Genomic DNA, 20605 nt, shown 5'->3' on the forward strand with positions numbered 1-20605 from the left:
ACACAGTTCCAGTACAGCCAGGGCTATCACACAGAAAACTCTGTCTTGAAAAACGAATAAACAAAATAGGGTTCTATCACAAATAGAAAATGCATGTAGTGTGTCAGTTCAGTCACTGTTCCTGGGCAACCTGGCACCAGGCAGCTGACTTGCTCCCCTTGTGATGGTGTCACTGAGTAGGACTGTGGCTTTCTGCCTCCTCCCGGAACCACAAGAGTGAGTACAGCTTTTCCTAACTTACTGCCTTTGCAAATAATGAAGTTTAAAAATAGCTAGTCAAAGGCCAACTGTATATGGACAAGGCAAAAATATTTTTCTCTAGAAAGAGAGCTACCATGGCATCTGGAAAAGCACTGAGTCCCTAAAAAATTGGCAAACTTTAGTTAGGCATTGCAGATTTTACTCCCTCTGGTTTTGTGTTGTGGGTTTGTCAATTAGTTTAGAAGCAGGATCTCTCTGCCACCCTGACTGACTCGGACCCGCTATATAGGTCAGCCTGTCCTCAAATTCACAGAGATCTTCCTGCCTCTACCTCCTGAGTACTGAAATTAAAGGCATCTACTACCACATCCTTTGGTTTTTAGGAACTGGACCTGTTGTAGCCAAATCTGACCTGTAACTCCTGCCTCTGCCTCCCTACTGCTGGGATATAGGCATAAGCCGCTATAGTCAACCTGCATTGCAAAATATGAATAGTGTTTAGTTGTGGTGATTTTGACTTGTTTTTAAATAAAAATAAACTGTTATTAGAAGGATCAAAATCTTTCTTAGTGCCCAGGAAGAGAACACTTGCCTGGCATGTCTGCGTCCAATCCCTCGCACTGCTAAAACAAAGATGAAAACGAAGCCTTCCTTGGAGTGTTGTGTTTTGTTGTGTTGCAGGGTCTCACTGTGCAGTTCTCATGACCTGGAACTTGCTATGTAGACAAGGCTGGCCTCACAAAGATCCCCCTGCCTCTGCCTCCCAAGCACTGAAACTAAAGGCATGCACCAGCACACCCAGCTTCGTCAGGGTTCTAAATATTAAGTCTTTGTCTTTTAACTAAGTCACATTAGGTAACCACATAGCCTCTTAATTTTAAATACTGAGATAAGATACTAAAGATTAGAATATTATTTAAAACATTTATCCAGAAGTTTGTGGTTATGGATTCGTAGTTTAATGTTTGCATATGGGTCTCTCACACTCTTCACCTTACGCCCTAAAGAGCACTGTTTTGTTGTTTTAGCCTTAGTCTCTGTTCATTTTTTAAGTCCCAGCTTTGATTCTTTGTCTGCTACATTCTATTAGGTTTCTTGGTTTAAAAAAATCTGGACTGGGAGGATGGCTCAGCAATTAAGAGCACAGGATGCTCCTCCAGAGGACCCGGGTTCAATTCCCAGCACTCACACCTGTCTGTAACTCCAGGTCCAGAGGATCTGACATCTTTACACAAGCATACATGCAGGCAAAACATCAGTGCACATAAAATAAAAATAAATAAATCATTTAAAAATAAAAAAAAAAAAACATTTCCATGGCTAGTTCCTAAGATTTGGATGGGCTCTGCTAAGCTCACAAAGACGAACTACAGAATTCTTAAACCTGACTTCTGGTCTCCTCGAAACCAGGTTTGCAGTGCGTGGATAGCAAGTGGAGTTGTACGTGACCTCAGTGACCTCCGCAGAGTTCATCAGCTGCTTGTCTCCTCCCTAATGAAAGTACAGGCTGGGAAAGAAGCTCTCAGCCACCTGTATAACGAGAGCGCTTCCACCATGGAGATCTTGGCTGTGCTGAAAGCCTGGGCGGAGGTTGGTGCTCTTAGTTTACAGTGGGAATTATGGCAACTACCAGACACCTGTAAACACTCTAGGCTGTATATACAATTATACAAAGTCCTATTTGTTAGGATTTTGGATAGGAGGGTGTTGTAATTGGAGCGGCGGGGTTGCATCCCCAGCACCCCGGCCGCCTGCTAGCTTATGCCCAAAATAACAACACACAAACTGTATTCATTTAAACACTGCTTGGCCCATTTCTATCTAGCCTCTTCTAGGCTAATTCTCACATATTAATTTAGCCCATTTCTAATCATCTGTGCATAAGCACCCCAAGGTGCGCTTACCAGGAAGATTCTAGCCTACGTCCATCCTGGGTCGGAGCTTCATCGCGTGTGTCTCAGAGAGGAGCTATGGAGTCTGTCTGAGGAGTCTTACCTCACTTCCTTTTCCTCCCAGCATTCTGTTCTGTTTACTCCACCCACCTATGTTCCAACCAATCAGAGCCAAGCAGTTTATTTATTGCTTAACCAATGAAATCAACAGATTGATATGACACTCCCACATCAGGAGGGACTTTGGCAGCATGTGGGAGCCCACAGCCAGTAAGGGACAGACAAATATGCTATGTATACAGAGCTTCTGTGGAGAATTTATTGAGACAAGAGGGAAGGGGATGGAAGAGAGGGAAGGTGATGGGGGGGCGGGGCAGAGACCTGCTTGCAGAAAGAGAGCAGGAATGGATAGATCTTGTCTCTTAAAGGGACCCTGGGCTAGCCAGGGTGCTGCCTGAGTGCATCCTGCCAGGTAACAAAGGCAACATAATTCCTGAATCCTGACACTGTTGGCAGGGGAGGGTTTTTTGTTGATCTCTGTGGTTGCCAAGAATTGAAGCCAGTTCCTTGACTGAACCAGGCATGGTAGGTAAAGCCTGTAAGGCTGAGCCATACCCTAACTTGGGTTGGTTTGGGGTATTTTGTTGGTTTGGTTTGGTTTGGTTGTTGTTTTGGTTTTATTGTTAGTGTTGTTTGGAGTTTGCATGTTTTGTTTTTGAGGCAAGGTCCTCCCATGTGGCTGAGACTGGCGATGAGACTGATTCTTTCCTCTGCCTCTCAAATGCTGAGACACCACCTGTGTCACAGTGCTAAGTAGTAGCCAATTGCAAGGGAAACCAAAGACGTCCAAGTGAGATGTGTAGACCAGGCTGGTCTCGAACTCACAGAGATCCGCCTGCCTCTGCCTCCCAAGTGCTGGGATTAAAGGCGTGTGCCACCACTGCCCGGCTTAAGTAAACGTTTTTATAATGGCTTAGTGGTAATTTTAGTAAGCATATTTTTAGTACCCACAGTTGAGTTGAGAAGTGGCTGTCTGCAGCCCCGTGATGAGGGGATTAGGTTAACCTGGAGTGCTGTTGTTGGTAGCTGCCGTGGCTGTTGAAGTGCACACTGGCAGGGTGTGTACAGTGCTTATTATCTCCGAGATATCTCATGGAATTTATTTTTAGATTCATTTATTAGTTTATGTGTATGAATGTTTTACCTGCATGCATATGTGTGTATTACACATGTGCCTGTTGTCTGTAGAGGTCAAAATGGGGTATTAGCTCCCCTGGGACTGGAGTTACAGATGGTTGCATGCTACCATATAGCTGTTAGGAATTGAACCCAGGTTTTGCAAGAGCAGCCAGTACTCTTAACTGCTGAGCCAACTCTTCTTTCCCAGAAATGATTTTTTTATCTTTCTACAATCTGTATGTGTTTATACGTACATGCCTTTTTAAAAAATAATTTCAACACTTTATTTTTGCTAATCATATGGTGTGTGTGCTGCCAGTGCATGTGTGGGTGGTGGTAGATGCCAGAAGAGGGTGTGGGGTCTACTCACTCCCGCCTCCCCCACTTGAGTTACAGGCAGTGGTGAGCCACTTGATGGAAGTGTTGGGAGTCGAACTCAGATCCTCTAGAAGAGCAGTGTGTGCTCTTAACCGCTGAGCCATCGCTCCAGCCCTACATGCCTTCTTGATACCACAGTGCATTTCAAGTTGAATGTTCTCACGTAATAACATTGTATTGCTTCATCAGACACAAGATTTTTCTTCTACTTATAAACTTTTAACAGGTCTACATAATTGCTGTACAAAGACATAAAAGTCACAAACAAACTTCAAAGACTCCTATTAACTCAGAAGACAGTGTGAGAAGTGGGTCCCCTTCGGCTGATGGTCTTCTTGACTTGGTCTGTGCAGACCTGGGCACTCTAAGCAAACTCTGGCTTGCTGCCCTGCAGGATTTTGCTCTCTTAACTTTGCCTGCAGAGTTTGCCTCTCAACTTCCTGTTGAAGGTAAGGAGGTAAAACAAGCTGCTAATTCCTAGAGTGACAGTAACTTCTATCCCAAAATTTCTCCTAGAGTATGTGCGTATATGATGCTTAGCTGAAACATTTTCCCCTGGGACAATTTGTATTCGTGGGGTAAACAGCTAAGAGTTGCATTAATGTAGACAGCTAGAAATTTGCTCTATTTTGTCTTTTGAGACAGGGTTTCTCTGTGTAACACGCTGGCTGTCCTGGAACTCACTCTGTAGACCATGCTGGCCTCAAACAGTAAGATGAGTCACAAAGCCGGGCAGTGATGGCATACATCTTTAATCCCAGCACTCGGGAGGCGGAGGCAGAGGCAGGAGGATCTCTGTGAGTTCAAGGCCAGCCTAGTTTATAGAGCGAGTTCCAGGACAGACCCCAAAACTACAGAGAAACCCTGTCTCAGAAAACAAGAAAAAAGCAAAAGCAAAAAATCAAACAAGCAAAAACCAAAAACCAAAAAAAAAAAAAAAAACCCAGATGAGTCACCAACAGAGTATAGTGAAGGTTTATGTATGTCGAGCCCGAGAACAGACAGCTCATCAGTGCTGATAAAATCAGAAAGTACTGGGGGGTGGGGGAGCTTGGGAACTGCCGGGAAGAGTTACAGATGCACTTGCTGAGCAGCAGAGGTTAGCCACAGTTTTTCCCTGTTCCCACCGACTGCTTCCTCCTTTGGCAGGCGGTACTTTCTACACAGCGGAGGCTAGCGAAAACGCAAAGCTGCATTACCACAGCTCCTGGGTGCTCATCCTCCATGCTGCAGCACTGTGGCTCACCAGCACAGGCTTCACTGACCCGGATGAGGGCGCTGCCAATCTCTCCAGGCCTGTAACTCCCACGTCCATGTGTCAGGGCTCATCGTCGTCTGGGGCTGCGGTGAAGTCCCCTGAGGATGTCTACACTGACAGGTTCCATCTGATTCTAGGTCAGCAAAAGGGCTGGCAGTGCTAGAGGGCTTACTCTTGAGTTGTGCCTCCTTGCTGGGTGCTAGTGACATCATTATTGAAACTAGGTATTGAGTTGCCGGGCAGTGGTGGCGCACGCCTTTAATCCCAGCACTCAGGACTCGGGAGGCAGCCGCAGGCGGATCTCTGTGAGTTTGAGGCCAGCCTGGTCCAAAGAGCAAGTGCCAGGACAGGCTCCAAAGCTACAGAGAAACCCTGTCTCGAAAAACGGAAGGAAAGAAGGAAGGAAGGAAGGAAGGAAGGAAGGAAGGAAGGAAGGAAGGAAGGAAGGAAGGAAGGAAGGAAGGTATTGTGTATATTTTATAAACTTAAAACTTGTATTAAATAAGTCTAGAATCCTATTACAAGGTGGCTACAGTGTCAAGTTGATAAATAACAAATTACAAGAGAAGTTTAGTCCCTTTCTTTCTACAAAAGTTTTGTTTGATTGGTGGAAGAAGGGAGTCGTTTTGTGACAGGATCTCGGATGTAGCCCAGGCTGGCCTAGGACTCTATCTCCCCCCCTCAAGTCTGAGATTACAAAATTGTGCCACCCCATTCGGTTTTCCATTGTTTTGTTTGTTTTGTTTTATGTGTGTGTGCGTGTCTACCTGCTGTGACTGTGTGTACCTGTGAGTATAGACACCCACTGGAGACAGAAGGAGGCTTTGGCTCCCATGGAACTAGAGTTCTTGACATTGAGCTGCCAGTGTGGGTGCTGGGAACTGAGCTCTGGTCCTCTGAAGGGCTCTGTGTGCACTTGACCACTGAGCTGTCTCTGCAGCCGCTCCACAGTTTTTACAAGAGGAACGCTCCTACTGATATTCTGAATTTCTTGCTATATACATTAAAAAAAATTGGAATGTGCATGCATGTTTTCATTGTGTTGTTCCCAAAAGTTTCAAAAATGTATGCCCAGTGACTTTTTAAAAAGAAAATCAGGAAGCTCCACAGTTAAGAGCTGTTGCTGCTCCTCTAGGACCTAAATTCAGTTCTCAGCACCGACTTCAGGCTATGGACGGTCACCTGTAACTCCAGCTCCTGGTATCTGTAGGCCCCTGCACGTGTGCGCGCGCACACAACACACACACATAACACACACACACACACACTTTTTTAATTTTAAAATTATTATTTTATTCTATGTGTATGGTATTTTGCTTGCATATATTCTGCCCACCATTTACATGCTCCGTACCCATGGGAACCAGGTGTCAGCTGCCCTGGAACTTGAGTTGTAATCAGTTGTGATTGCCATGTGGATGCTGGAGATCAAACCCAGGTCCTCCGGAAGAGCAGCCAGTGTTCATTAACCACTGAGCCATCTCTTCAGCCACTAAAATTATTTTTAATTAATAAAGAAAGAAAGAAAATTAGCTAAGTGTGATAGCATGTACTTTTAATTCCATCACTTGGGGGCAGAGACAGCAGGATCAGGAATTGAAGACAAGTCCAAGGCCAGCCTCGACCAGGTGACTGTGAGTGCATGTCACACCCACACAGACCTAAAGCTGTCTTACTGTTTACTTGTGCGAAGTCGCTGCGTGTGTCTTACCGCAGTGGACTTATCTAACAGTCTGGACAAACTCTCAGAAGCCTCTTCTCTGCCTTTCCCAGGAATCAGCGTGGAGTTCCTGTGTTCCCTGCGCTCGGATGCCACCATGGAGAGCATCACCACCTGCCTGCGGGCACTGCAGGTCCTCCTCGATGTCCCGTGGCCCAGATCTAAAATCGGCAGTGACCAGGTGATACACTGTGCTGTGAGTAGGCGTCTGTGGGCTTCAGAGAACAGGAATGTGTTCAGGTCACTATGGTGGAGATCTCGGCAAAGATCACTAAAGGAAAAGAGGGGCACGGCCAGCCCTGGGATGCCACAAGGATTTGGTAGCCCAGGAACAGCCAAGCCTCTGACCGTGCACTCTGCCCTCTGCCATGCAGGAAGGACCTGTGTTGCTTTGTCCAGCGCAGTAGCCATTGTTGTGTGTTGCAATCATTTCTTTTCTTTTCTCCGGAACCCAGTCTTTTCACTTGTCTCTAGCTTATCTTGCATTTCCCCTAAGAGACAGTGTACATGGTGTGAAAATATCCCTGTTGTCTGGGCTCTCTTCCTGGTCTTCAGTCTGGCTATGGTATGAGGATGGCTGCAGAGTTAGAGGAAATGGGGTTAGGGAGGCACTTTAGCAGTGGGTGCCATTTGTCTTACTGCTGACTCTGGCTTTAAGGTAAATAGGTTCTGTGATTCTAAGCTCTTACCTAATTAGTACTACCACTAATTAGGCTTGAAGCGCTAGTTGGAGTTCTATCTGAGTTAAATTGACCTTGACTAAATTATAAACTGTGTTGTGATTATTTCCTTTTTCTTTTTTTCTGGTGTGAAGTGGTTTTTTTCAAGACAGAGTCTAAGTAACCCTGGCTAACCTGGAACTCACTAGACCAGGCTGGCCTCGAACTCATATATGCCTCCGCCACTGCCTCTGAAAGATGTGTGCCTCTGAATCTGGCTACTTTCTGTATGCATTCAAACAAATAATTTTACATTTTATTGGTACTTATGTGTATGGATGGGTGTGTGCCTGTGCATATTTGCATGTTTGTGAGGGAGCCCTCAGAGATAACTCCTGGAGCTGGTGGTATAGGCCCTTGTGAGCAGCCCTGGTGAGTGCTGGGAACTAAATGCCAGTCTCTGCTGCAATAAGTACTTTCAACTCCTAAGCCATCGCTCCAACCCTCAAACGAGCATTTATTAGTGACAGATTCACTCAGATTATTCAAAAATGAAAGACAGCAACCAGAATAACTAATGAAAAAGAAAAGGAAGGCGCAGGAAAGAAGGCTCCAGTGGTTAAGACCACTTGCTTGTCGTGCAGAGACCCCAGGTTCAGTTCCTGGCACCCACTCACAACCACCTGTACGTTTCACAGGATCTGATGTTCTTTTCTGACTAACTCCAACACCACACATTGGTTCAGGTGAAATATTCATACACATAAAATGAAACTCAAGGCCAGGCGGTAGTGGCACATTCCTTTAATCCCAGCACTTGGGAGGCAGAGGCAGGCAGATTTCTGTGAGTTCGAGGCTGGCCTGGTCTACAAGAGCTAGTTCCAGAACAGGCACCAAAAACTACGGAGAAACCCTGTCTCGAAAATCAAAAAATCAAAAATAAAAATAAATAAATAAAACACAATAAAATCTTAGAGAAAGGAAGGGGAAATGGAGCAGGGACTTCCCAGGGTGTTGTAAAGATCAAGGAAGCTTTAGTATTAGCCATAGAGCCTACATGGCAGCCGTTATGCTTTTGTCTGTGCCTCCAGTATCATGTTAGAACTTGAATGAAAATGATCTTTTGTCATAGTCCATCTCCCACCAAAATGAGCCAGGAATGTTCTGAGATTGGTTGAAATGTTACAAGCCAGGCATGGTGATATACACCTGAAATTCTAGCGTTATGGGGACAGAGGCGGGAGGGTCGAGAGTTCAGGGTCATCCTTGGCATGTTGAGGCCAGGCAGGGCTACATAAGACTGTCTCCAAACTAACAACAGAAGTGTTGATATCTACCATTATTGCTATGGTAATGGATTTATTTTAAAAAGAATTTATTGGGGCTGGAGAGATGGCTCAGGTTAAGAGCTGCTCTTTCAGAGGTCTATGTTCAATTTCCAGCACCCACATGATGACCTACAGTCATCTGTGATGAGATGTAGTGCCCTCTTCTGTGATGCAGACACACATGGAGGCAGAATGCTGTATACATAATAAATAAGTAAATAATTTTTTTAAAAAAAGAATTTATTAAATTCTCTTTTTCTAAATTTTGTCGTGGCACTTAGAATTGTTACTTTTACACACACAGAAGTGTCATTTCCAATAGTGTCCACTCTATTTTCTGACAGGACTTGGGTATTGAATTGCTGAATGTACTACACCGAGTAATTCTGACCAGAGAGTCGCCTTCCATTCAGTTGGCTTCTCTTGAAGTGGTAAGGCAGATTATCTGTGCCGCTCAAGAACTTGTGAAGGAAAAGAGACGAAGCGCAGAAGGTAAGTATTAACTCTTAACGACACAGCTTCTCCTCGTGTGCCAGTTCTGGAGCTTAAACCAAATGGAGGACTTCTCCACGCTACCAAGCACTGTACAGTGCAGTGCAGCAGTTTTTAGTATTGCTCGGTATCGCTGTGCAGTCTCAATACTGCTAGACCTAGGGCAGAGGGAGCATCTGTACATAGAAAGTGGAAGTGCAGAGATAGGCAGCGAGGGACGGGGGTACAGCTTCTAAGGGCGTCAGAGACTTGGATTCTGATCTTAGTGCCCAGCCTCTCTCAATCCGTAACTTGACAGAGTCACCGTTGGAGTTACTGTTGTCAGGTTCTCATTTGTAACGACAAGGAGCTAAGTTCAAACCAGCACTGTTGAAGGCTGAGTGAATTATAAGGATTGTTTGTTTTGTTTTATCCATTGCAGTGGGAAGTCATAGTGAGGGCAGCACTTTTAACTTGAGAACTGCTTTCTCCTTCAGCTTTTCACACCTCACACTTGAGCCACTAAATGCATTTCCCTTCCAGAAATAAAGTGCATTGCCATCTACTTGAAGCCAAACAAACAGCATTTCTCAAGCCATTGTTCCCTGTCTTTTAGTTGATGACGGAGCCTCTGAAAAGGAAACCGTGCCAGAGTTTGGTGAAGGGAAGGACACGGGAGGACTTGTGCCTGGGAAGTCGCTGGTCTTTGCAACCCTGGAATTGTGTGTCTGCATCCTCGTTAGACAACTCCCAGAACTAAACCCTAAGTTGACAGGTAGCCCAAGAGTAAAAGCTGCAAAGCCACAGACCCTGTCAGAGGAAGGAAGTAGACTGGTCACAGCTGCCCTGGTCATCCTCGCTGAGCTTCCTGCGGTGTGCTCTCCTGAAGGTATGCTGTGTCGTGCAATTGCCCCAGAGCAGTGGTTCTCAGCCTTCCTAATGCTGGGCCGCCTGAATAACAGTTCCTCATGCTGTGGTGACCCCCCCACCACTAAATTGTTTCATTGCTACTTCATAACTGTCATTTTGTTACTGTTATGAATCGTAATATAAACATCTGATATGTGGCCCCCAGTGAGGCTGTGACCCACAGGTTGCAAACCACTACCCTAGAGCGAGAAACAGCCTAGTTGCTGGTTATTTTCCCATTGAACCAAACATTTGAGTCGTTTTTATAATCTTGTAAGATTAGTTTTATAGTCTAGTTTGTTCCACCAAAAAGTGAAAGTGAAATATGGGGGGCTGGAGAGATGGCTCAGAGGTTAAGAGCATTGCCTGCTCTTCCAAAGGTCCTGAGTTCAATTCCCAGCAACCACATGGTGGCTCACAACCATCTGTAAAGAGGTCTGGTGCCCTCTTCTGGTCTGCAGGCATACACACAGACAGAATATTGTATACATAATAAATAAATAAATAAATAAATGAATAAATGAATAAATAAATAAATAAATAAATAAATAAATAAATAGTGAAATGCATAGCAAATATAAAGATGAGCGCTTTTGCTATGAGTGACCTTGTTACTCTGGTCCAGGCACTGAACCCAGGTCTGAGCAGTATCGTCAATCAAGCAGTAGTCCTGGGCATCCTTTCAGTGCACAGTGCCTTGTTCTGTTACAGACCAAATCCGTTCAGGTCTTCAGATAGCTTTCAGGGCTCTCCATAGGTGCTCCCGAATCCACTGCATCCCAGGAGGCTTCCTCTTCACCCTGCTGTTTGCAGTCATTCATGCTCTCTGTGAGCCAGAATGACCTAAAGCTGGGTCAGGGAGGCCCACTCTGCCACATACATAGTGGTCAGAGGACAACCTTTCGGGAGTCGGTTCTTCCGGCTCCGTTCCTGTCGCTGTGCTGTGTCCCGTGGGTAGCTGATCTACAAGCTTCCAGGTGACTCGGCCTCTATCTCACTAAGGATGTTAGAGTTACACATGTCCACCACTACATCCAGCTTTGGTTATGCTTCTAGGGACTAAATCCAGGTCATCAGCCTCCTACAGCCCATACTGCACAGAACCCGCTTTTCAGGTGTCTTCTTTCAAAGTTCAGCTCCCGTCTCACCGTATCAGAAGTTGTTTCCCTAGAAACCTCATACTGAGCTTTCTTTGTGTATGTATATATGCTATTTCTATTTCAAGATCTATAGTGTTCTCCAACATGTAAGTGCATTATGTGTGACTATTGTATATAAAAGTTAATATGTGTATAAACGTATCTTATTTCCAATTAAAATATATGTTCTATACCAAATCTAGCACAGGAACTGAAAATATTACTCAGTTGGTAAAGCACCCGCCATGCAAGCCTGAGAATTGAGTTTAGATCCCCAGAGCCCTTGTAAAAGCTAAGCATAGCAGTGCACATCTGTAACTCAGAAGAGCCGAGCATGGCAGTGCACATCTGTAACTCAGAAGAGCCGTGCATAGCAGTGCAGTGCACATCTGTAACTAAGAAGAGAAGAGCCGAGCAGTGCACTGCACATCTGTAACTCAGTGCTGCGGGAGGGGAAAAAGGCAGAAACAAGGAGATTGCTGGAGCTCATGAGGCAGCCATCCTATCCATTGATGAGCTCCAGATTTATTGAGAGACTGTCTCAGAAAATAAGGAAAGAAAAGATACCCAGTAACACACACACACACACACACACACACCCCAAAAATATTTTAAAATCTGTCACCAATCTTTCCACCAAGCCTGACAACCCAAAGTTCACTGTCAGAACCAGCATGGTAGAAGGAGAGAACTAATTCCTGCAAGTTGTCCTCTGACCTCCATATGTGCACTGTGGTGTGTATGCACCCCTACACATAATAAATAAATACGAAAGAATTCTTAGTTTAAAGATCTGTGGGCCAGCAGTGATGGAATCTCAGACAGAAGCAGGTGGATCCTCAAGTTCAAGGCCAGCCTGATTACAAAGACAGGACAGCTAGAACTACAAGAGAAACCTTGTCCAGAAAAATGGATGGGTGGATGGGTGGGGAGAGAGATAGACAGAGAGAAGAGTTGAGTTTTACTAAGAAATAGCCAGAAAAGTTTAATTTGCTTTTTCCTGGTATATAGGACTTCATGTGTTTTGAGACAGGTACCTGGCCATTGAGATATTTCCCTGCTCTCTCCCCTACCTACCCCCCCTTTTTTAAAAAAAAAATTACTTATTTATTATGTATACAATATTCTGTCTGTGTGTATGCCTGCAGGCCAGAAAAGGGCACCAGACCTCGTTACAGATGGTTGTGAGCCACCATGTGGTTGCTGGGAATTGAACTCAGGACCTTTGGAAGAGCAGGCAATGCTCTTAACCTCTGAGCCATCTCTCCAGCCCTACCCCCCTTTTTTTTAACCTACATTTTGAAACAGGATCTCACTAACTTGCTTATGTTGATCTTGAATTTTGTCTCCAGCTCAGGCTACAGAATGACTCTGTTACCTCAGCCTCGAGTGTCCTGTGCCCCCATGTTAACATTAAACTTGAACTAATGTCAGCTCCTTAGTGGCCATAAAACCTGTTTCTTTGCTGTTTTGTTATTTCATGACAGGGTTTCTTTGTGTAGTCTTGACTGTCCTGGAACTCACTTTGTAGACCAGGCTGGCCTCGAGAGATCCGCCTGCCTCTGCCTCCCAAGTGCTGGGATTAAAGGCGTGCGCCACAGGGCACCAACTGTAAAGTCTTAGTTGATGGGGAGATGGTTCAGATGATCAGATGATTGCCTGGCAAGCTTAAGGACTTGAGCTGAATCCTAAGAACCACATTAAAAAGAGCTGGGCATACTGGCACACACTCATAGTACCAGTACTAGGACGGAAGAGAAGGCTTGGGGCTAGCCAGTGTAGGCTAATCGCAGACTCTTGTTTTTGTCTTTTTAATTTGATTGAGTTACTGAATTCTCTCAAAGGCTGTAATTATAAGCAATGCTCTAGGGTTTGTTCTGTGAGTGGTGCTTTGGAAAGGATGAGTTGGTGCTGAAGAAGAAACCCTCAGCACATGGGCAGTAGTGCGGAGCTGTGTGCTCTGGGCCCAGAGAGATGACAGCCGACACTGGATGCCTCTAAGACTGGTACTCCTTGACAACTGTTTTTCTAGCTGTATGTATTTCATTTTATGTGTATGGGTGTCTTGCCAGAACATATATCTGTGTACTGTGTGCATTCCTGGTTCTCATGTGGGTCAGAAGAGGCCATAACCCCAGTCGGTGCAAGAGCAACAAGTGCTCTTAACTGACGAGCCGTCTCTACAGCCCCCCATGAGGACTTGAGAAAACATACCTGCTGAAATGCATGTTACTCCTTTCTTGCAGGAAGTATCTCAATTCTCCCTACTATATTGTACCTTGCAATTGGAGTCCTCAGAGAAACTGCTGTGAAGTTACCTGGGGGCCAGTTGTCCTCAACAGTCACAGCCTCCCTGCAAGCTCTGAAAGGAATCTTAACTTCCCCGATGGCCCGAGCGGAGAAGAGCCATGCAGCTTGGACCAGCCTCCTGCAGAATGCCCTAGCGACTGTGCTTGACTGTTGGAGTCCAGGTCAGCAGGACTGGTGGCAGGTTTGAAAGGGAGGGGCACGGCTCAGCTGATTGCATTTGGTAGACTGTGTTCTGTATTCAGTGGAGCCCCGCCTTCCCTGTCCTCTTTACAGTTGGCGTGATTCACTCAGTTTGAGTTTGGGCAGCAGGAAGAGGACCCAAATCAAGATGAAGAGACTCAAAAGAATTTAGTCACAGAAGCCTAAGGAAAGAAAAGTGCTGGCGCACACCTTTAATCCCAGCACTCGGGAGGCAGAGGCAGGCGGATCTCTGAGTTCTACAGAGAGAATTCCAGGACAGCCAGGGCTACACAGAGAAAACCTGTCTTAAAAAAAAAAGCAAAAGGAAAAAGATAAATAAAAGAGTCAAAGCAGAGTGCCGAGCAGGGAATGCTTTGGTGCAGGCAAGAGCTGAAGACAGAAGTCCAGGTGGGCTTCTCCTGGACAGACAGACCTCAGAAGGAAGACACATGCGGTCGATGTATTGTTGTTTCCCTGAGGCAACCAGAATCTTGCTGGGTAGCCCAGGATTGCTTTGAACTCAGCATCACCCCGCTCGGTGCTTACATTAGAAGTCCATGTCATCACACCTGGCAAGAAGGTTTTATTTTCAGAGCCCCACTAGTGAAAGTTCATATTTAAGAGATAAAAGGAGTTGGAGAATGGACTGAGCCAGGATTAAAAAGCAGCTGAACCTAAAGTCATTATTGGATCCCCACTTGATAGTGAAGTAGTCTCATCGCCTAAGAGGACTGCTGGCACGTGTTTTTTAAGTACTTATTGAATTAATATAACTGCTGCTGCTGTTTATGTGTGTCATTTGTCTCTATGTAACAGCCTTCTGGTGGGCTGGGTGTGCAGCTTGGCTGACAGAGTTCTTGTCTGACATGTCCGTGCCCCGGGTTCTGCCCCTGCACTGCATACACTTGCTGTGCTGTCCCCGCCTGTAAACCCAGGGGAGCTGCAGGACAGGAAATGTCAGCAGCCACATATTAAAGCTATGTGAGACCCTGTTTCCTTGGTGCGGATTGTTTTTAATCGTATCACTTGATCTTAGGCAGAAGCCCAAGAAGCTAAAAAAAAGTAATTTAGTAAGTTAAGTTTGATACTTTTCCCTTTCAAAATAATATATAGCTACTTCATTAAAAATATTTAATTAGAATATCACTTTGGAAAATGAAGGTAACTTATTTAAACAGAAAATGGTACACACCTGTAACCCTAGTCTAAGCACTGGAGAATGGATAGGAAGACCACTGAACACTGAAGCCAGTCTGGTCTGCGTATTGAGGTCTAGCCAAAGCTACAGAGGGAAACCATGTCTCAAAAGTAGACCACAGATGTAGCCTAGTAGGCTAGCATGCCTGAAGCTCTGGATTCAGTCCCAGGCACTCATAAACCAGCTGTGGTATTATATACTTGTAATCTCAGCATTTGAGAAATGAAGACAGGAAGATCAAAAATTTACTTATTTTATCCTAGGACTTCTTTTATCCTAGGAGGCAAAGGTAGGCAGATCTCTGAGTTCAAGGCCAAACCTGGTCTACAGAGCTAGTTTATGGCAGCCAGCGCTGCACAGAGAAACAGGGTTATCCTCAGCTACATAGCAAGTTGAAGCTAGCCTAAGCTACATGAGACCCTGCCTCAGAGAAAGAGAGAGAGAGAGAGAGAGAGAGAGAGAGAGAGAGAGAAATTCATTCACACCCTAGTGTGGCCTCCACACTTTTTTTTTTTTTTTAGTGTGTAGCCCAGGCTGGCCTCGAACTTGTGATCCGCCTGCCTCTGCCTCCTTCAGCAAAACCTACCGATGTGCACCACCGCCACCAGCGACTGCACACTCTTGAGGAGTGGAATATGTAGACAGCGCGCTAAGATATTTACCCGGCACCAGTATTAACAGAGTACGGAGGAAAATGCAGAACAGTGGCGCAGGCACTAGCAGGCACCTATAGCAGCGACAGCGGGCCGCACAGAGCGATGTGTGTGTGCCAGTCACCCAGGAGAGATCTACTGAGGCCGAGAGTTCAAAGGCCTGCATAGTCTGTCCAGAAACAAAACAAAACTCACATCATAGAGCACTGTACATAGGAGTAACATGTAACCTACACGCATAAAGGTTAGCTCACCCAATTCTCATGTCCCATTTACTGTGAGAAAACTGAAGATACACATATATATCCAAAGTCAGCCGGTCTCAAGTATGTGCTAGTCCACCCCTCCACACACCTGAGAGGCTTAAAAACCTAGGGCCTTGCCTATGCCATCAAGTGCTCCACCGTGGAGCTGCACCTCCAGCCTTCAGCGGTTCTTAGAGTCGGTTTGTCTGTAGGGGAAAGAAATGGAGCTACCAAACTAAAGAGAGACACGGTGGTGAATATGACCTTCTAACGCTCATTTCTCTTCAGTGGACGGAGCGCATCAGGACCTTGATGAAGTCAGTCTCCTTACTGCTGTCACGGTGTTCATTCTGTCCGCCAGTCCAGAAGTGACGACCGTCCCCTGCCTTCAGAAGAGCTGCATTGAGAAATTTAAGGCTGCCCTGGAGAGCGGAGACCCTGTGGTGAATGTCTTTTATAGTAGAGAGCTGTTTGCAGTAGGAATCTGTCTAGACTTGGAGACTTTGTCCTTATGATTGTCATACATACACTGTGCTTTGTGCTTTTGCTTGTTCCTACAAAACGTATCGGGGAGGACTGGATTTGTGGCTCCGTAAGTAGGGTGCATCTCTAGCACACACGGCCCTCCGTGTGATCCCAGCACTATATAAACACAGCATGGTAGCATAGGCCTGTAAGGCCAGCCCAGGCTACATGAGACTCTGTCTCAAAACTAGAGGAGCCAGGCAGTGCTGACACATACCTTTCTTTAATCCCAGCACTCGGGAGGCAGAGGCAGACGGATCTCTGTGAGTTTTAAGGCCAGCCTGGTCTACATAGAGGGACCCTGCCTTGAAAAAGAAGAGACAACAAACAAACAAAATGGTATAATTTGCCAGGAGTGGTAGCCACCCCTGTAATCCCAGCTCTGGGGACACAAAGGAGGAAGAATGCCCTGGGCCCAAGGCCAGTCCCGACCACACAGGGTGTTTCAGGCCAGGATCCCCTTCCCAAGTGAAAACTGTCAAAGGGGAGGGAGGTGGCTTAGCAGTTAATAGCACTCCTTGCCCTCCCAGGAGCAGTGCTCAGTTCCCAGCACTCACTTCGGCAGTGCACAGCATTTGTATCCCAGCTCCCAAGAGGGCCGATGCCTCTTCTGGCCTCCATGGACACTTCACTCATTCCCATATCCACACACATATACATAATTAAAAATATAGTCATTCATACGGCTTTTTAAATCTACAGTTTATTTTTGTCTGGCCTCACTAGGTACAAATGAAGACCTATCAGCTCCTGCATTCCATTTTTCAGTATCCAAATCCAGCCATTTCCTACCCATACATTTACTCTTTAGCGTCTTCCATTGTGGAGAAGCTGCAGGAGATAGACAAGAGAAAGCCTGAAGACACCGCAGAACTGCACATCTTCCAAGAAGGAATAAAGGTCTTGGGAGCTTTGGTCACCGTTGCCGAAGAACAGCACCGTGAGTGTCAGCGCTAAGTCCCAGCTCTCTCCCCGGTGTCTGTGATAACACTATATTTTTTGCCCTTTCCTCAGAAGGCTCTTAGGAGAGACCACAATGACCTCTGTAGTTTCTCAAAATCTAGTTTCTCAAGCTCCTGGGGCAGCAGGATCTCTTGGGGCTAAAGGTTTGTCAGGGCCCTGTCTCAAAAACAACAGACAAAAAAGATCATCAGAACCCGGCAGTGGTGGTGTACGCCTTTAATCCTACCACTTGGGAGGCAGAGGCAGATGGGTCTCGATGAGTTCGAGGCCAGCCTGCCTACAAGAGCTAGTTCCAGGACAAGCTCCAAAACTACAAAGAAACTTTGTCTTGAAAAAATAAAAAAATAAAAAAGATTACCAGGTATGGTGGCACATGTCTGTAATTCTTGCGCTCTTGAAGTGGAGACAAGAAGACTGCCAACAGTCTAGGCCACAGGGTGAGACTGTTTTAAAAAGGATAAAGAGACAGGGCAATCCCATGGGGCCCAGCCCTGGATGCAGAGCTACAAGCAGTTAACACTGAGAGAGCCCACTCAGTCTTCCCTGGAGATGAGCTCCCCAAAGCAAGTGCTCAGCCCTAAAAACATTGTGTACAAGCAACATGAAATTGACTGGGCAGATCTTATTTATGTGTTCATTTTTGTACACACACACACACACACAACAATTTTTTAGAAAAGGGGCTGTGACTTTGAAAGAGAGTTGGGAACATGGGAGAGGCTAAGAAGAAGTGGTGTGAATATAGGAGACGTGGAATTTTTAATTAAGTTAATTTTTAAAAGAGCGAGCTGGAGAGCTAGCTCAGTCATTGAAGTTCTTGCCTTGCCAACGTGAGGACCTGGATTCAATCATCAGAGCCCAGTAATCCCAGCGCTCAGGGGATAGGAAGTTTTCCTGTCATCTTCAGTGAATTTGGGGCCAGGCTATTCCTAAAATCAGAAACAGCCGGGTGGTATGTAGGTGAAGGCTGCTTGTAATCCCAGTGCCAAAGAGTCAGAAACAGGCGATTCCCAGGGCTTCCTGGCCAGCCTAACCTACATGGTGAGCTCTGGCCTCCACCTGCCGTGTGCTCTAAACACGCGTGCACGCACATGCACTGTTAGCAGGTATGATAACCCCAGATACAAATAATATAATGTGAGGAGAGTCGGGGTTATTTTAGCCCCAAGTGAGGCTCATTAACCTTCCTGATCCCCTTCCTCCCCCGCAGGCTCCCAGCTGGTGGCCTGCCTTCTCCCTGTTCTCATCTCCTTCCTTCTGGATGAGAAGGCGCTGGGATCAGCATCTTCAGTTAGGAGAAGTCTGCATGACTTCGCTTTGCAGAATCTCATGCAGATTGGACCTCGACATTCGTCAGTGTTTAGGACTGTCATGGCGTCCTCCCCGGCCCTGAAAGCCAGGCTGGAGGCTGCTGTGAAGGGCAATCAGGAAAGCGTCCGAGTGGAGCCGCCTTCTAAGCACGCCAAGAGCCTGGGCAGGAACTCAAGCATCCAATTAAAGACTCACTTCCTGTGACGCTGCTCTTCTGGACACTGGGCACCTTAATGTAATGCTTGATTGTTTCCTTGCTCCGGGGACAAAAGTGAAACTGGAGACACAAGTGCACTTGGAGGTCTGGCCGACGGCTCTAATTCAGGAGTGACTGAAAGCTGAACATTCTTGGCAGTTTTGCTTTGGTTTGGTTTCTCTTGACTAAGACCAGGGAACTGTCAGAATTCTTGCCAGGCATTTCAAGAAAGTGCCAAAGATCCCAATTACTAAGTAATGCACGGGTTTGCGAATGAGGGGATTTCTTCTAAGAGTCCGTCTGTCCGACTCTGACAGACGTCAGTGTGCTCTGCCTCAGCTCCCACCCCGCACCCAGTGCTAATGTGAATCCTGCCTATTCAGTGCGAGCATCAAAGTCCATTGTGTTTCTCAAGCCACATGAGGCTGAGAGCAGGGAATGAGGGGGGGGGGGCACCAAAGTTCCACACCAGCTGGTTCCAGACCAGCTAGGACTATATAAAACTTCCCGCAAAAAAGAAATTAATTAACAAACAAGCTCATTAATATTAATAATGGCAATAGTAAATAAGTGGTCGGAACACTATTTCAGAACCAGCTCTAGAATTACCCACAGATACTGGGGCAGGCCGCTTCAGCGTCCCCGTAGGGCTTGAGGCTGCGCTGTCTTCAGCCAGTCTCTGCTGAGTGCACAGGGCTTTGATATTTGTAAGCCTTCTCCCTCCCGCTGCTCCTCAGTGGATTTCCGGTTACCTCTGTTCCGTTCGTTTGTCTTCATTTGTGGAAGTCATTCATGTTGAGCTTAATGTAGATTCATGTCTCTATCGATATGGGATTATATGAATATCAAATTTAGTACGACAAATTTAGAACTTGGATGAATACAAATACGTTTTTTTTAACACAGAATGTATTTTAATATAAAATATAATGATAAAGTCATATTGGTGGAAAAATATTTTTGGCTGTGTTCATGACCGCTAACTTGCCTCCACTTCAGTATTGTACTGCGTGAGTCAGCCGTGTGTCGGAGCAATGCAGCATCCTGTTCTTATCCACAGACGGTAGGACAGGCGTGCGCAGAGCTGAGAAGACCGCCTCGAGCAGGAGCCTCGCAATGGACTCTATTTTATTATGTTTGTATGTAAGCCTCTTGTAAAGCTTTCAGAGTGCAGAACATCTGACAGACTCTAACACTATGATCAACTTTTCTATACTCCACAAATAAAGCTAATTTTCTGTAATGTTCTTGTATCTTGAATTATTTCATCCAGGAAAGGTGACCAGTTTTTCTCACAGGCTCGCCGCAGTCCCCCTGAACTTGGCTTTGGTGCCCCAGAGCATCCTCTGCAGTGGTGTGAGTGTCTCCTGTCGGGCTTGGAGATTTGTTTGCTGTCTCCTCATCTGAAATGCCCTTCCTTCTCCCTGGTTCTTTCTGTGACTCCGGACTCCATCTCCTTCCAGGCCTGGGCTAACGGCATGTTGTGTTGTGCTGGAAATTTAACTTCTACCTCACCCGTCTGTGTTGCTGTCTGTCACTACTCCAGGGTAGTCCGTCAGTCCAGGGTACTGCCAGCTTTCCTCCATCTGCATGGCTTCCTCAGAGAGACTGTGCCCAGCAATCCTGCCTCTGTGCCATCGACTATGGACATTCTGAGTGACGGTTGGCCAGCAATAGCACCTACAGTGCTCTGCTGTGAGCCAGAGTTGACTCGGGAGCAAACTCCTTTACCAAGGAGAGTGAGTGCAGCCCCGGTGCTCTCCAGATAGTGACTGAAATCTGTTAGTTTGGCTCTTAGACACTGTCTTAGTGACTGTTCACTCGCCTGTGTGTGGGTAAAGGGGCTTTTATTGCTTTATCCATTTTTAATTGTTTCATTTGGTTGTTAAT

The 20605-nt window shown here is 46.0% G+C and overlaps 1 protein-coding gene across 9 annotated transcripts in view; it reads left to right on the forward strand.

Moving 5' to 3' along the window:
• The window catches only part of Heatr5a (HEAT repeat containing 5A), a 97034-nt gene extending 77076 nt beyond the window's left edge, over nucleotides 1-19958 (forward strand). For 4 of the 9 annotated variants that reach the window (XM_050138798.1, XM_050138801.1, XM_050138799.1 and 1 more), the window contains 10 exons: nucleotides 1612-1791; nucleotides 3877-4099; nucleotides 4800-5045; nucleotides 6682-6824; nucleotides 8960-9107; nucleotides 9703-9975; nucleotides 13381-13605; nucleotides 16009-16163; nucleotides 16972-17185; nucleotides 18419-19958. In XM_050138798.1, coding sequence (XP_049994755.1) covers nucleotides 1612-1791; nucleotides 3877-4099; nucleotides 4800-5045; nucleotides 6682-6824; nucleotides 8960-9107; nucleotides 9703-9975; nucleotides 13381-13605; nucleotides 16009-16163; nucleotides 16972-17185; nucleotides 18419-18723 — 2112 coding nt within the window. In that variant the 3' untranslated portion in view covers nucleotides 18724-19958. Of the gene's footprint in view, nucleotides 1-1611; nucleotides 1792-3876; nucleotides 4100-4799; nucleotides 5046-6681; nucleotides 6825-8959; nucleotides 9108-9702; nucleotides 9976-13380; nucleotides 13606-16008; nucleotides 16164-16478; nucleotides 16928-16971; nucleotides 17186-18418 lie in introns of those variants that run through there. The other 5 variants (XM_050138800.1, XM_050138802.1, XM_050138803.1 and 2 more) reach the window with 3 other exon arrangements.
• Nucleotides 19959-20605: the final 647 nt, after the last annotated feature.

The sequence above is a fragment of the Alexandromys fortis genome, unplaced genomic scaffold, assembly GCF_014885135.2.
Source record: "Alexandromys fortis isolate MF-2015 unplaced genomic scaffold, M_Fortis_MF-2015_v1.1 scaffold_35, whole genome shotgun sequence".
Lineage (NCBI taxonomy): Eukaryota > Metazoa > Chordata > Mammalia > Rodentia > Cricetidae > Alexandromys > Alexandromys fortis.